Source organism: Heterodontus francisci, chromosome 16 (genome assembly GCF_036365525.1).
Source record: "Heterodontus francisci isolate sHetFra1 chromosome 16, sHetFra1.hap1, whole genome shotgun sequence".
Lineage (NCBI taxonomy): Eukaryota > Metazoa > Chordata > Chondrichthyes > Heterodontiformes > Heterodontidae > Heterodontus > Heterodontus francisci.
Genome location: NC_090386.1, coordinates 70,765,275 through 70,778,019, shown reverse-complemented (window position 1 = coordinate 70,778,019; position 12,745 = coordinate 70,765,275). Strand labels below are relative to the sequence as shown.

Below are 12,745 nucleotides of genomic sequence, written 5' to 3'. Positions count from 1 at the left end.
CCCGAAGAGCACTAACAAATCTCCCCCCCAGGATATTGGTACCCCTCTGGTTCAGGTGAAGACCATCCTGTTTGTAGAGGTCCCACCTACCCCAGAAAGAGCCCCAATTATCCAGGAAACCAAAACCCTCCCTCCTACACCATCCCTGCAGCCACGTGTTCAACTCCTCTCTCTCCCTATTCCTCTCTTCGCTAGCACGTGGCACAGGCAACAACCCAGAGATAACAACTCTGGTTGTTCTCGCTCTAAGCTTCCACCCTAGCTCCCTGAATTTCTGCCTTAAATCCCCATCTCTCTTCCTACCTATGTCGTTGGTGCCTATGTGGACCACGACTTGGGGGTGCTCCCCCTCCCCCTTAAGGATCCCAAAAACACGATCGGAGACATCACGTACCCTGGCACCTGGGAGGCAACACACCAACCGTGAGTCTCTCTCGTTCCCACAGAACCTCCTATCTGTTCCCCTAACTATGGAGTCCCCAATGACTAATGCTCTGCTCCTCTTCCCTTTTCCCTTCTGAGCAACAGGGACAGACTCTGTGCCAGAGACCTGCACCCCATTGCTTACCCCTGGTAAGTCGTCCCCCCCAACAGTATCCAAAACGGTATACCTGTTGTTGAGGGAAACGGCCACAGGGGATCCCTGCACTGCCTGCTGGTTCCCTTTCCTTCCCCTGACGGTAACCCATCTACCTACTTCTTTTACCTGAGGTGTGACTGCCTCCCTATAACTCCTGTCAATAATCCCCTCCGCCTCCCGAATGATCCGAAGTTCATCCAGCTCCAGCTCCAGTTCCCTAACGCGGTCTGCGAGGAGCTGGAGTTGGGTGCACTTCCCGCAGATGCAGTCAGCAGGGACACTCTTGGCGACCCCTACCTCCCACATTCTGCAGGAGGAACATACAACTGCCTTTACCTCCATTCCCACTATTCTAGATTCCCAATAAATCTACTGAAAAACCAAACGAAAAAAAAAGTCAAAACTTGTTCGCTTAGCAATCCGACGGACTGAAGTTTTAAATAAAAAGCTTACCTTATCAACACCCTGAACTGCTATGCCTGTGCTGGGACGAGGGAGCAGTACCCCAGGACATGCGCGATGCCAACATCATCACCCTCTATAAAAACAAAGGTGACCGCGGTGACTGCAACAACTACCGTGGAATCTCCCTGCTCAGCATAGTGGGGAAAGTCTTTGCTCGAGTCGCTCTGAACAGGCTCCAGAAGCTGGCCGAGCGCGTCTACCCTGAGGCACAGTGTGGCTTTCGTGCAGAGAGATCGACTATTGACATGCTGTTCTCCCTTCGTCAGATACAGGAGAAATGCCGTGAACAGCAGATGCCCCTCTACATTGCTTTCATTGATCTCACCAAAGCCTTTGACCTCGTCAGCAGACGTGGTCTCTTCAGACTACTAGAAAAGATCGGATGTCCACCAAAGCTACTAAGTATCATCACCTCATTCCATGACAATATGAAAGGCACAATTCAACATGGTGGCTCCTCATCAGAGCCCTTTCCTATCCTGAGTGGTGTGAAACAGGGCTGTGTTCTCGCACCCACACTTTTTGGGATTTTCTTCTCCCTGCTGCTTTCACATGCGTTCAAATCCTCTGAAGAAGGAATTTTCCTCCACACAAGATCAGGGGGCAGGTTGTTCAACCTTGCCCGTCTAAGAGCGAAGTCCAAAGTACGGAAAGTCCTCATCAGAGAACTCCTCTTTGCTGACGATGCTGCTTTAATATCTCACACTGAAGAATGCCTGCAGAGTCTCATCGACAGGTTTGCGTCTGCCTGCAATGAATTTGGCCTAACCATCAGCCTCAAGAAAACGAACATCATGGGGCAGGATGTCAGAAATGCTCCATCCATCAATATTGGCGACCACGCTCTGGAAGTGGTTCAAGAGTTCACCTACCTAGGCTCAACTATCACCAGTAACCTGTCTCTAGATGCAGAAATCAACAAGCGCATGGGTAAGGCTTCCACTGCTATGTTCAGACTGGCCAAGAGAGTGTGGGAAAATGGCGCACTGACACGGAACACAAAAGTCCGAGTGTATCAGGCCTGTGTCCTCAGTTCCTTGCTCTACGGCAGCGAGGCCTGGACAACGTATGCCAGCCAAGAGCGACGTCTCAATTCATTCCATCTTCGCTGCCTTCGGAGAATACTTGGCATCAGGTGGCAGGACTATATCTCCAACACAGAAGTCCTTGAAGCGGCCAACATCCCCAGCTTATACACACTACTGAGTCAGCGGCGCTTGAGATGGCTTGGCCATGTGAGCCGCATGGAAGATGGCAGGATCCCCAAAGACACATTGTACAGCGAGCTCGCCACTGGTATCAGACCCACCGGCCGTCCATGTCTCCGTTATAAAGACGTCTGCAAACGCGACATGAAATCGTGTGACATTGATCACAAGTCGTGGGAGTCAGTTGCCAGCATTCGCCAGAGCTGGCGGGCAGCCATAAAGACAGGGCTAAATTGTGGCGAGTCGAAGAGACTTAGTAGTTGGCAGGAAAAAAGACAGAGGCGCAAGGGGAGAGCCAACTGTCCAACAGCCCCAACAAACAAATTTCTCTGCAGCACCTGTGGAAGAGCCTGTTACTCCAGAATTGGCCTTTATAGCCACTCCAGGCGCTGCTTCACAAACCACTGACCACCTCCAGGCGCGTATCCATTGTCTCTCGAGATAAGGAGGCCCAAAAGAAAAGAAGAGTCCTTTTTTTTTTGGTTAGAGGAGGAGGGTGGGTGGGAGACACTACACGTGTAGTGTCTTGGGTACTGCCACTGCCCAAATAAATAAATAGTTTTCCCCTACCCAGCAGTCCCCGGTCCTCCGAAACAAAAAAGGGATTAACTTGTAACTTACTGAAATTGACCGCTCAGCTGAAAGTCCGCTCCGCACCCCGTTCTATCAAGGCTGCTCCTCGCAAAAGACAAAGATTTTAAAACTGCCCAAATAAATAGATAGTTTTCCCCTACCCAGCAGTCCCCGGTCCTCCGAAACAAAAAAGGGATTAACTTGTAACTTACTGAAATTGACCGCTCAGCTGAAAGTCCGCTCCGCACCCCGTTCTATCAAGGCTGCTCCTCGCAAAAGACCTCTTAGCGGAAATCATGTCCCCTGGTTATGGACCGTTCAGCCAAGGGCAATCGGGCCTTCCCATTAACTCTATCTAGATTCCTCATAATTTTATACACTTTGTGGAAGGGGTCTCAGGCTCCCCTTTCGCCCCTTCTCTGGTTTGCCCGCAACCGGGTTGATTCTTTTAATACAGTGATTTAGCTTACATCCTCAGTGGGCACTTGCTCCTGTTCCTCTAATTATAATTGCAAATGAACCAATCGGACTGGTTTTCTTGAGTTTAAATAAGAAAGATGCAAGTTTAATGGCCTTATCATTCTAGACCGGTTAAAATTATTAAAATATGCGATGCATTCATGCTCACATTCACACTAGAGGCGCACACGCGTACAAATCGATTACAGAGGGAAAACAGAGTTGGGAGGTTGAAGTAAAGTCCATAATAAATGGAATTCAAATACTGAGTCTGTGTCTTTAGTTAAGTTAGTCTTGAAGTCCTTGCTGGGCCACGTGCACAATTTGGGCTTGCTTCTCAGGTATCAGAAGGCAGGAGAGGGGCTTTATCCAGGTCCCCTGGTTGTTGACTGGAAGGATCTGTAGTCTTGAGGCTTAGTAGCTGCCACCTAAATTTCCCTGGGACTTTGCTGGAGAGAGAGAGGGAGGGGAGATCTTCCTTCCCTGGGTCTCAGTTACTCACTGACTTCTGAGTCATCACTCACAAGTCTCCAGTGTGGCCCAAATAGTTATGTGATGTGATCACCTCTTTGTGTTTGAAACAGAAGTTTCTGGGGTTTTTCTGAAATTCAAAGTTCTCCTCTCAAGCTGTTGAAACATACTTGGTAGAGGGGTTTGGCTCTTTCAAAGTCAATGGGTATTGATGGCTTTTGGCGATCAACATTGACAAAACCATTCTAGGTAATTAATCAGAGAGCACACCTATTGTTCTGGCTAGACTGGGTAATTACCTCTGTCTCCAGGCTGATTCCTTAGTTCTACACATGTAAATTTGTGGCCATCTTGGCTGCTAGTAGTTCTGTTTTCTTTTAAATGTTATTTGTAACAATGTCCAGTAAGAAGTCTCAGGCAAAGTTCCATATCGTGAAATTAATATTTCCAGTTGGCATATGGGGTTTTCGTTACAATCTCAATTAGTTTCCCCTCAGCCTCCTTTGTTCCAAAGAAAATAACCCTCTCCTCTCCAATCTTTCTTTATATCTAAAATTCTCCAGTCCAGGCAACATCTCATAAATCTCCTCTGTACCCTCTCTTGTGCAATCACATCTTTCCTATACACAATAAGCAAGGGTCCTAGTACTGAACCTTGCAGAACCTCACTGGAAACAGCCTTCCAGTCACAAAAACACCCATTGACTATTATCCTTTGTTTCCTGCCTGAGCCCATTTTGGATCCAACTTGCAAATTTCACAATTTTCGTGACCAGTCTGCTATGTCGGACCTTATTAAAAGCCTTGCTAAAATCTATATAAACTACATCAAATACACTACCGTCATTGACTCTCCTTGTTACCTCCTCAAAAAATTCAATCATGCTAGTCACGACCTTCCCTTAACAGATCCGTGCTGACTTGTCTTTGATTAATCTATGTCTTTCTAAATAAAGATTTATCCTGTCCCTCAATTTTTTCCAATAATTTCCCCATCACCAAGGTTAGGCGGACTGGCCTGTAATTACCCACTCTATCCCTTTCTCCCTTTATAAACAATGGTACAATGTTAGTTGTCCTCAGTCCTCTGGCACCACATCTGTAGCCAGAGAGGATTGGAAAATGAATTGGAAAGTTTCTTCTCATGCTTCCCTTAACAGTTATTTCATCTGGGCCTAGGGATTTATCCACTTTCAAAGATGTTAAATGCCTTCATAATTCCCCTCTCACTCTGTTAATTTCATGTAATATTTCACACTCCTCCTCCCTGATTGCAATGTCTGTATCATCCTTCTCTTTTGTGAAGGCAAACGCAAAGTAAGAACCATACCAATGTGTCCGCCTCCACACCTAGGATTTTCTTCTGGTCTCTAATATGCCCTACTCTTTCCTTAGTTATCCTCTTGCTCCATATGTATTTATTTTTAAAGAAAACTTTGGTTTCCTTGATGTTACTTGTCAATATTTTTTCATGCCTTCTCTTTGCTTTCCTAATTTCTTTTTTAATTTCACCATTACAGATTTTATACTCCTCTAGGTTTCCTTCAGTATTGTGACCTCAGCATGTCATAAGCTTCCCTTTCTTTATCCTCTGCTTTAAGTCCCTTGACATCCAGGGAGCTCTGGATTTGTCAGTCCCACTCTTTTTCTTTAAGGGAACATACTTGTTCTGAACCCTCACTGTCTTTTCCTTGAATGCCTCCCACTGATCTGGCACTGATTTATCTTCAATCCAGTTTAGCTAAATCACGTCTCAGCTTAATGAAACTAGCTTTTCCCCAATTGAGAACTTTTATTCCTGGTCTATCTTTGTCCTTTTCCATAAATACCCTAAATCTAACTGAATTATGATCATTCCCTAACACTAAATCCAGAACCGCCCCTCTGATGGGCTTGCTCCATACTGGCTAAAAAGTTCTCCTGAATGCATTTTAAGAATTTTGCTCCCTCTGTGCCTTTCATACAAATTCTATCCCAGTTAATATTAGGACAGTTGAAATTCTCCACTATTACTGCCCTATTATTTTTGCACCTCTCAAAGATTTGCCTACATATTTGTTCTTCTGTCACTCCCTGATTGGGCGTCGGTAGTACACTCTTAGGTTGCCCCATTTTTGTTCTGCAGTTCAATCCATATGGCCTCATTAATGATGATCCTTCTTCCATGTCATCCCTCCTCACAGAGATAATTGTTTTTTTAAATCAATATTGCAACTCCTCTCCTATTTTATCTCCCTCCATCTCGTCTGAAAACCCTGTAACCAGGAATGTTAAGCTGCCATTCCAGCCATGTTTCAGTAATAGCTATGATATCATACCCCCATGTGTAAATCTGTGCTCTCAGCTCATCTACCATATTTCCTGGACTTGCATTGAAGTATATACCATTTAGCACTGTCAAACTCCCTTGTCTATTTTCGAGCCTTTATTCCCTCTGCCTTCCAAACATGCTTATTAATTTTCTGCGTTCCATTTCCAGTTTTTCTTCTGAATCTATTCTCAGGTCCTCATTCCCTGCCAAGATAGTTTAAACCCTCCCCAACAGCACAAAAAACCCCGCTTTGAGGATATTGGTCCTGGCCCGGTTGAGGTGCAATGCATCCAGCTTGTACAGTTCTCATCTCCTCCAGAAGCAGTCCCTATATCTCAGGAAACTAAAGCCTTCCTTCCTGCACTCTCTCTCCATCCAGGTAGTCATCAGCTCTATCTTCCTATTTCTGTACTCACTAGCATGTGGCACCAGGAGTAAGCTGGAGATTAGTCTGGTCCTGCTTTCCAATCTCTCTCCTGGTTCCCAAGACTCTGCCTGCCGGACCTCATCCCTCTCTGTCTATGTCATTGTTGCTAATGTGGACCACAGTTGCTGGCTTTCACCCCCCCGCCCTCAGAATGCCCTGTTGCCTCTGTGACATCCTGACCCTGGCACCAGGGAGGCAACATACCATCCTGGATTCATGTCCTGTGGCTGCAGAAGCACCTGTCTGTTCCCCCTACTATAGAATCCCCTACCACTATTGATCTTCCACTCATGGTGAGCCACCTATGGTGCTGTGGACTTGGATCTGCCTGTACTCCCCAGAGAAACCATTTCGCTCACCAATATTCAGAAGTGAATACCAGTTGAAGGGTGAGATATCCTGTCAAGTCTGACTAGTCCTCCTTGCCTTCTGGCGGTGACCAGTTCCAGAAATGTGCTATCCATGAAGCTCTCAGCCTTGCGGATGCCTTGAAGTGACTCCAGCTGCTGCTCGAGCTCTGAATCCTGGAGCTGTGACACTTCCTGCACGTGGTTGGCCAGACCACGAGAAGCATCCAGGATTTCCCACATGGCTGAGATTCTCTGCCATGCCTTTAACTTTCTAGATTAATAACTAGAAACACAACAGCTATTCATCAATTGGCTCCATCCCTGGTGCGGACACCACTATAGTTTTGCAGAATTTGCTTTTGTTGATGATTTAACTGGAGGCTCTCTTTAGCTCCTCGGTCGCTGCACTCTGTCCACCCAGGCCCACTATCTCTGTTGCCAGTGAGTCTCTGGGTTACCTCTCTTCCCCCCCCTGCTTTAACTCCTCAGTTGCTGTGCATAGTCTCCACCCAGGTCTACTTCCTGCAGCAGGTGATTACATTGAATCAGAAATTGAAAAGAGAAAGAAAAAAGAGCAGGCAGCGAGAAGAATCGCAGAACATATGAACAATGGAAAATATACCACAAATGTATCAAAATTGAACATGCCCCAGCACACCCTGCCCAATCCACATAAACTACATTTTGCACAATGAAAGCTTATTTCTCGCTCCAAAAATTCCTAGATCCACCACTTCAACAATTACACATATATACCTTTCCACTATACTACCCCCCAAATAATACAACTGATTGGAACATTTACAATCCTCTGGCACCACTCCCATAACCTGAGAAGGATTGGAAGATTGTGGCTAGAGCCGCTGCAATTTCCAATCTTTCATCCTTCCAATCTATGATGCCTCTGGATTGGGTGACTTTTCTACTTGGAACACTGCCAACCTTTTAATTACCTCCTCTCTTTTTATCTTATCCAATTTCAATACCATTTCCTCCTTTACTCTCACATTGACAACATTCTCTTTAGTGAAGACTGATGCAAAGTGCTCATTTAGTACCTCAGCCATGACCTCTGAGAAGATATACTTTTGGTCCCTAATTAGCCTTACCCTTCCTTTGACTACCCTTTTACTATTTGTGTTTATAAAAGGCTGTTGTGTTTCCTTTTATGTTACATACTAATCTATTCTCATACACTCTGCTTATTTCTGTTTATAGTTCTCCCCTATACTACTAGTAATTTGCTTGGCTATCTCTTGAATCTTGAAATTGACATTTATCATAAGCCTTTTTGTGTTTCATTTTAATCTCTTTAGTTGAGGAATGTTTAGCTTTGGATACCCTTCCTTTTCATGGGAATATGTCTAGATTGTATCTGAACTATGTTCTCTTTAAGGCTCCTATAGCTCATTTACTGTTTTACCTGCCAATCTTGGATTCAGATCTAATTGGGTTGGCTCAGGGTTACCTAACATATGGCCCGTGGGCTGGAATCCAGCCTGCCAATCCTTCATAATTTGCAAACAGAAAGGGGCGAGATTGATTTTGTTTCATTTGTGTTTCCCCCCCTTTGTTAGCGGTAAGTGAACAGACAGTTGGTGCAGTTCAGCCTGTGCCAGAGCAGTTACTAGTCTTCGCTTTCCTGCGAGTGGCGGGGAGGGGAAGGTGGTAGTAGTTGGGGTGGGGGCAGAATGTTGCTTGTATGATTGACCTGTAAGCTCACCAATCAAAAGTGCAGACCTGTGTTGAATAGTAGCATGGGGGGAGGCGGGACTTGCTGGGAAGACTGGCGCCATCAATTGGGGGTGCTAACCAATTGAGCGGCTTGTCTAAGATTCATGCACCTTATATCTCTTCTCTAATTGTTTATTCTGATGTCTCTGCCAAATTAGTTTAAACCCCTCACCCACAAGGTTAGTTAACCTCTCTGCGAAGATATTGGCCCCAGCCCTGTTGAGGTACAATCTGTCTATCTTGTACGGGCATCATTTATCCAGCCACATGTTAGCTAATCTTACCTTACTGTGCTTAAACTCATTACTCACAGTGCCATGTGCTAATCAAGAGAGCTTTTGAGGTCCTGCACATAAGAAGGAGACTTCCTCCCTAGCTCTTGAATCTGTCTGTAGGACAGTATCCTTTCTTTACCCATATGTCATACTCAGTAAAGAATATATTCCTACTATGAACTTTATTCAAGGTGGACTCTTTAAAATTGACTTTACCTTTTCTTAAAAAGGTGGACAAGGCTGCCGAAGGTCAGAGGACATGACCTGTGCATTTGAAGATTGTCTCAGTGTTATGGACAAAAGGATATATTCCATGTTAAGAGGTGTCAATTACACCCATCCTGAAACTATCAAGTGACATTCCTGAATTGAATGGGTTCTTCTAAAACAAAGGCGTGAAACAGATACCATAACAGAATGGTTCATATTCAGACATCAAATGATGGTCATGGTTATCATATCTTGGCCCATTGTGTAGTCGCAACAGGGGAGAGGGCTGTGTGTCTCCTAACAGAAGCTAATGGGAGAGATTTTTTTACCTTAAAAGATAGCAAGAATATCACAGAAGCAGTCCTGCCACTGGCTGTGAAAAGAAGCCCAGCCAGGCAACTTGGTGCAGCAGAGAACTGAAAGTGACATACCACCGCCAATCTGAAATCTTTGATAACCACTAGAAATCTACAACACCTCAGTAAGTCAAGACTAAAAACAACCTAGGCCTACATCTTTAAAAGAAACTGTTCTACATAGAAGATTCAACAGGTTTACTGTAAACCACAAACACCTACCATACCTTGAATTATTACACTTTACCTTCTATCTTCTCTTGAGAGTGAATGTGTGCGTGAGTAGTGTAGTGAACATTTAGGGGAATGAATATTGTTCAATAACTAGTTACTGTTCTGTTTTAATCCTACAGGAAAACCTGTCACTGTCTGTTTATTTGGCAATTAAACTACTCAGGGACTAATATCATTTTAAACAAAACAAGATTGTGGTCATTTCGGAGGTGAACAGTGGGAACCATCCACACCCCTTACCACCTGTCAGTAACATATGTCATTGAATCCAACATCGTCCACAACTTCTAGCTGTTCCCCTTCTCCCCAGTAAAATGGTCTTCAACCATTCAAGTGATGTCCTTTATGCTGGTATTAGGAAGGCAACCCACCATGCAAGACTTAGGCATTTCTGCAACTCTAGACATAGACCTCTTTCTCACCTGGTCATAGCAGTTAGTGATGGATTAAATTGCATGCCAAGGACAAAACAAACTCACCAATCCAAAGCAATGACTGAGTGACAGACCTGGGATTAAACTAACAATATTCTCCATCTGAAAAAGATTTTACTTTGTTGACCAATATTTACCAGAAACAAAATATATCTCTGTTCCTGGAAGGCAAAAAGGGCTAAATTTGCACTGTAATGGGCTAAATACATAATCGTTTTAGAGAAATATGTGTACCTTATCAAAACCCAGAAAGTAACAATTTCAGGAAAAGTAACTGCCATATTGTAAAGTTAATTTCATAAGCATATCAAAAACATTTTACTCAGATAACATTTACTAAAACAGACAAGAACTTCATGCAGTTTTCTTCAGATTTAAAACTGATGTCTTACAAGAAAAAAGTGTAAGTCACACCACTGCAAAATGTATAAAGGAAAGTTTACACACATTTTTATTTTATACTGGACATTATATAAAGGGTAACATGCCTTTTGAAACAATTACATAATCAGTACATACAGTGCCTATGACCAAAAAGCAAAAGTACAAAATTGCATTTATTTATACCATTGCATGAAAGTCACACAAAAATTAAATGAATCCCATGAAACCACTAAGGAAAATTCTAATGCAGAATTTCAAAAAAGGATCATTTAAATATTTAGAAAATATACAAAACTTAAAATTTAAATCACAGTAAACTTCATATCACCCCTTCACCCCCCTTTCAAGGACTATATTACCACTAATTGTTAGAGAAAAATGTACAGGAAAACAAATCAATAGGTTTATTATATGTTGAACAGCCAAAGACTCAGATGTGTCTGTACTGGATGAAGTCAGTGCAGTATTTTGTAATACTTCATCAGTAGACTAGTAAATAGAAGCATGGTGGCAGCCACTAGGTAACTGTTCCATCTCATTGTTTTCATTTTCTCATCCATCTTGATCACAGGGTCCAGATACAAATAGGAGACATTTGTGATGGCAATTCTTCCAAATTTTGCGGCCAGATAATCAAAAAGGGGTCATGGAAAAGAAATATAGGTACACAATGCAAAAAGCCAGCTGTAAATTATAGAGCTACAAAGTATTTAGAATAAAGAACAAACTGCTCTATCTGTATTACACATGCACTGCATACAGACAACAAAGTGCAAGATGTTTGTTCTGAATGCAGCTCCTCAGTGCTTTAGTTATGAGCCATTCACAAAACCATAAAGGAAGTGATAGAAAACAATATAAATTCGGTCAGGCCTTTGGTAATACTTTAATATTTTTACTGAATTTTTGCAGCTATGCCTATATCTAAAAATGCACAACAGCCTCAGTAAATTGAGGTCCAAACCAAAATACTAGTCAGTACAGCACAGGCGATTTCAAACTCTTAATAACCCACACCTTTGCCTTTTAGAACCAACAAAATCTGTAGTAATTTTGAATATGCACCTACAGTGATTTAAAGGCTTCCATGATCAGGTTCCTATTTACAAGGCTTTATTTAATTATTTTAAAAAGAAATGCTTGACAAAAAAAACCTTGCTTTATTTACATCAGAACAAATAAGTGTAATCAGCTTTTTGGTGTATAATCCACTTCAGTTGTTTAGCCCAACTGCAATTGTAGTAACAAATGTGTTCAGACAAGGTACACTTCAACTGACTGTGAAAATGTTAGGAGTGAGAAATCCATCAACCAAAATCCACAACCAAATTCTAGACATCATAGCCCCATGACATTCCTCTCTATGAGCAAGTTGGCTTTCTTCAAAGTACTCAAATAGAATGGGCATCATCTGTTTATGAATTTTCTGTAGTAAAGTAGGTCATCTAGTGCTTCTTCAGCTACCAGTATTCTACACCTCTTAATAAAAGACAAATTTTTCCTAGGTAGTGGAACTGCGTAGAAAGTACAAGTAATGAATTTCTCTGATCAATGGCACTCAATAGACATTCTATGGATCTCTCTTTGCAAATTGGCTCTGACTTCAAATCTGTTTGTTGCATTTGTACACAAAAATTTCCATATCCAACTTAGCAAAATGTATGAACATTTAAGATCCAACTGCTTAAGAGGCAACAAATGTTTCCAGTATTAGATTTTTTTTTTTAAAGTGTCTGGCACAATAACACTCAATGTGATAAAGTAGGTAAAAGCTAGTTTAATTCTTTATATAGAATGTTCACAATGACATACTGGAACAAAGCTGGGAATGGATATCAATGCTTTTTATAATTAATGCCTATGTAGCATCCTAAATGTTTTGTTCTGCAAAAAGAGCATTTGTTTTCAAAACAAAATTGGCATATAAAAACTTCCTTTTAAGAACTCCAATATTGTTGCCTAATCGCTCCAAAAGTGAACACCGTGCAATTACCTAAATTGAAGGAATTTTTCAAAGTGATATTCTTCGGAATCAAGAGGTGCTTGCCAACATGTCCATTAGCATTTACAGTTAGAAGGTCCATCATATACATGAATTCCTTATTGTGTGGCTGGTCTTTTCAGTCTATTTTTACAGCAGCGTAGATTTTTCGTATGAACATGTATGCAGCATAGAATCCAATAGTTCCAGTTAGCAGCCAGAAAGAAAGCACCATCAGAGTTGTGTAGCCAAAATACAACAATGATGGGATGAATTCCACAATATCCAACTAG

The 12,745-nt window shown here is 42.6% G+C and overlaps 1 protein-coding gene across 2 annotated transcripts in view; it reads right to left on the bottom strand.

Annotated features, from left to right (window-relative positions):
• Window positions 1–10,515: 10,515 nt before the first annotated feature.
• tm9sf4 (transmembrane 9 superfamily protein member 4) overlaps window positions 10,516–12,745 on the bottom strand; it is a 73,036-nt gene continuing 70,806 nt past the window's right edge. For both annotated transcript variants that reach the window (XM_068048351.1, XM_068048352.1), the window contains one exon: window positions 10,516–12,741. In XM_068048351.1, the coding sequence (XP_067904452.1) occupies window positions 12,592–12,741 (150 nt within the window). In that variant the 3' untranslated portion in view covers window positions 10,516–12,591. The remainder of the gene's footprint in view (window positions 12,742–12,745) is intronic.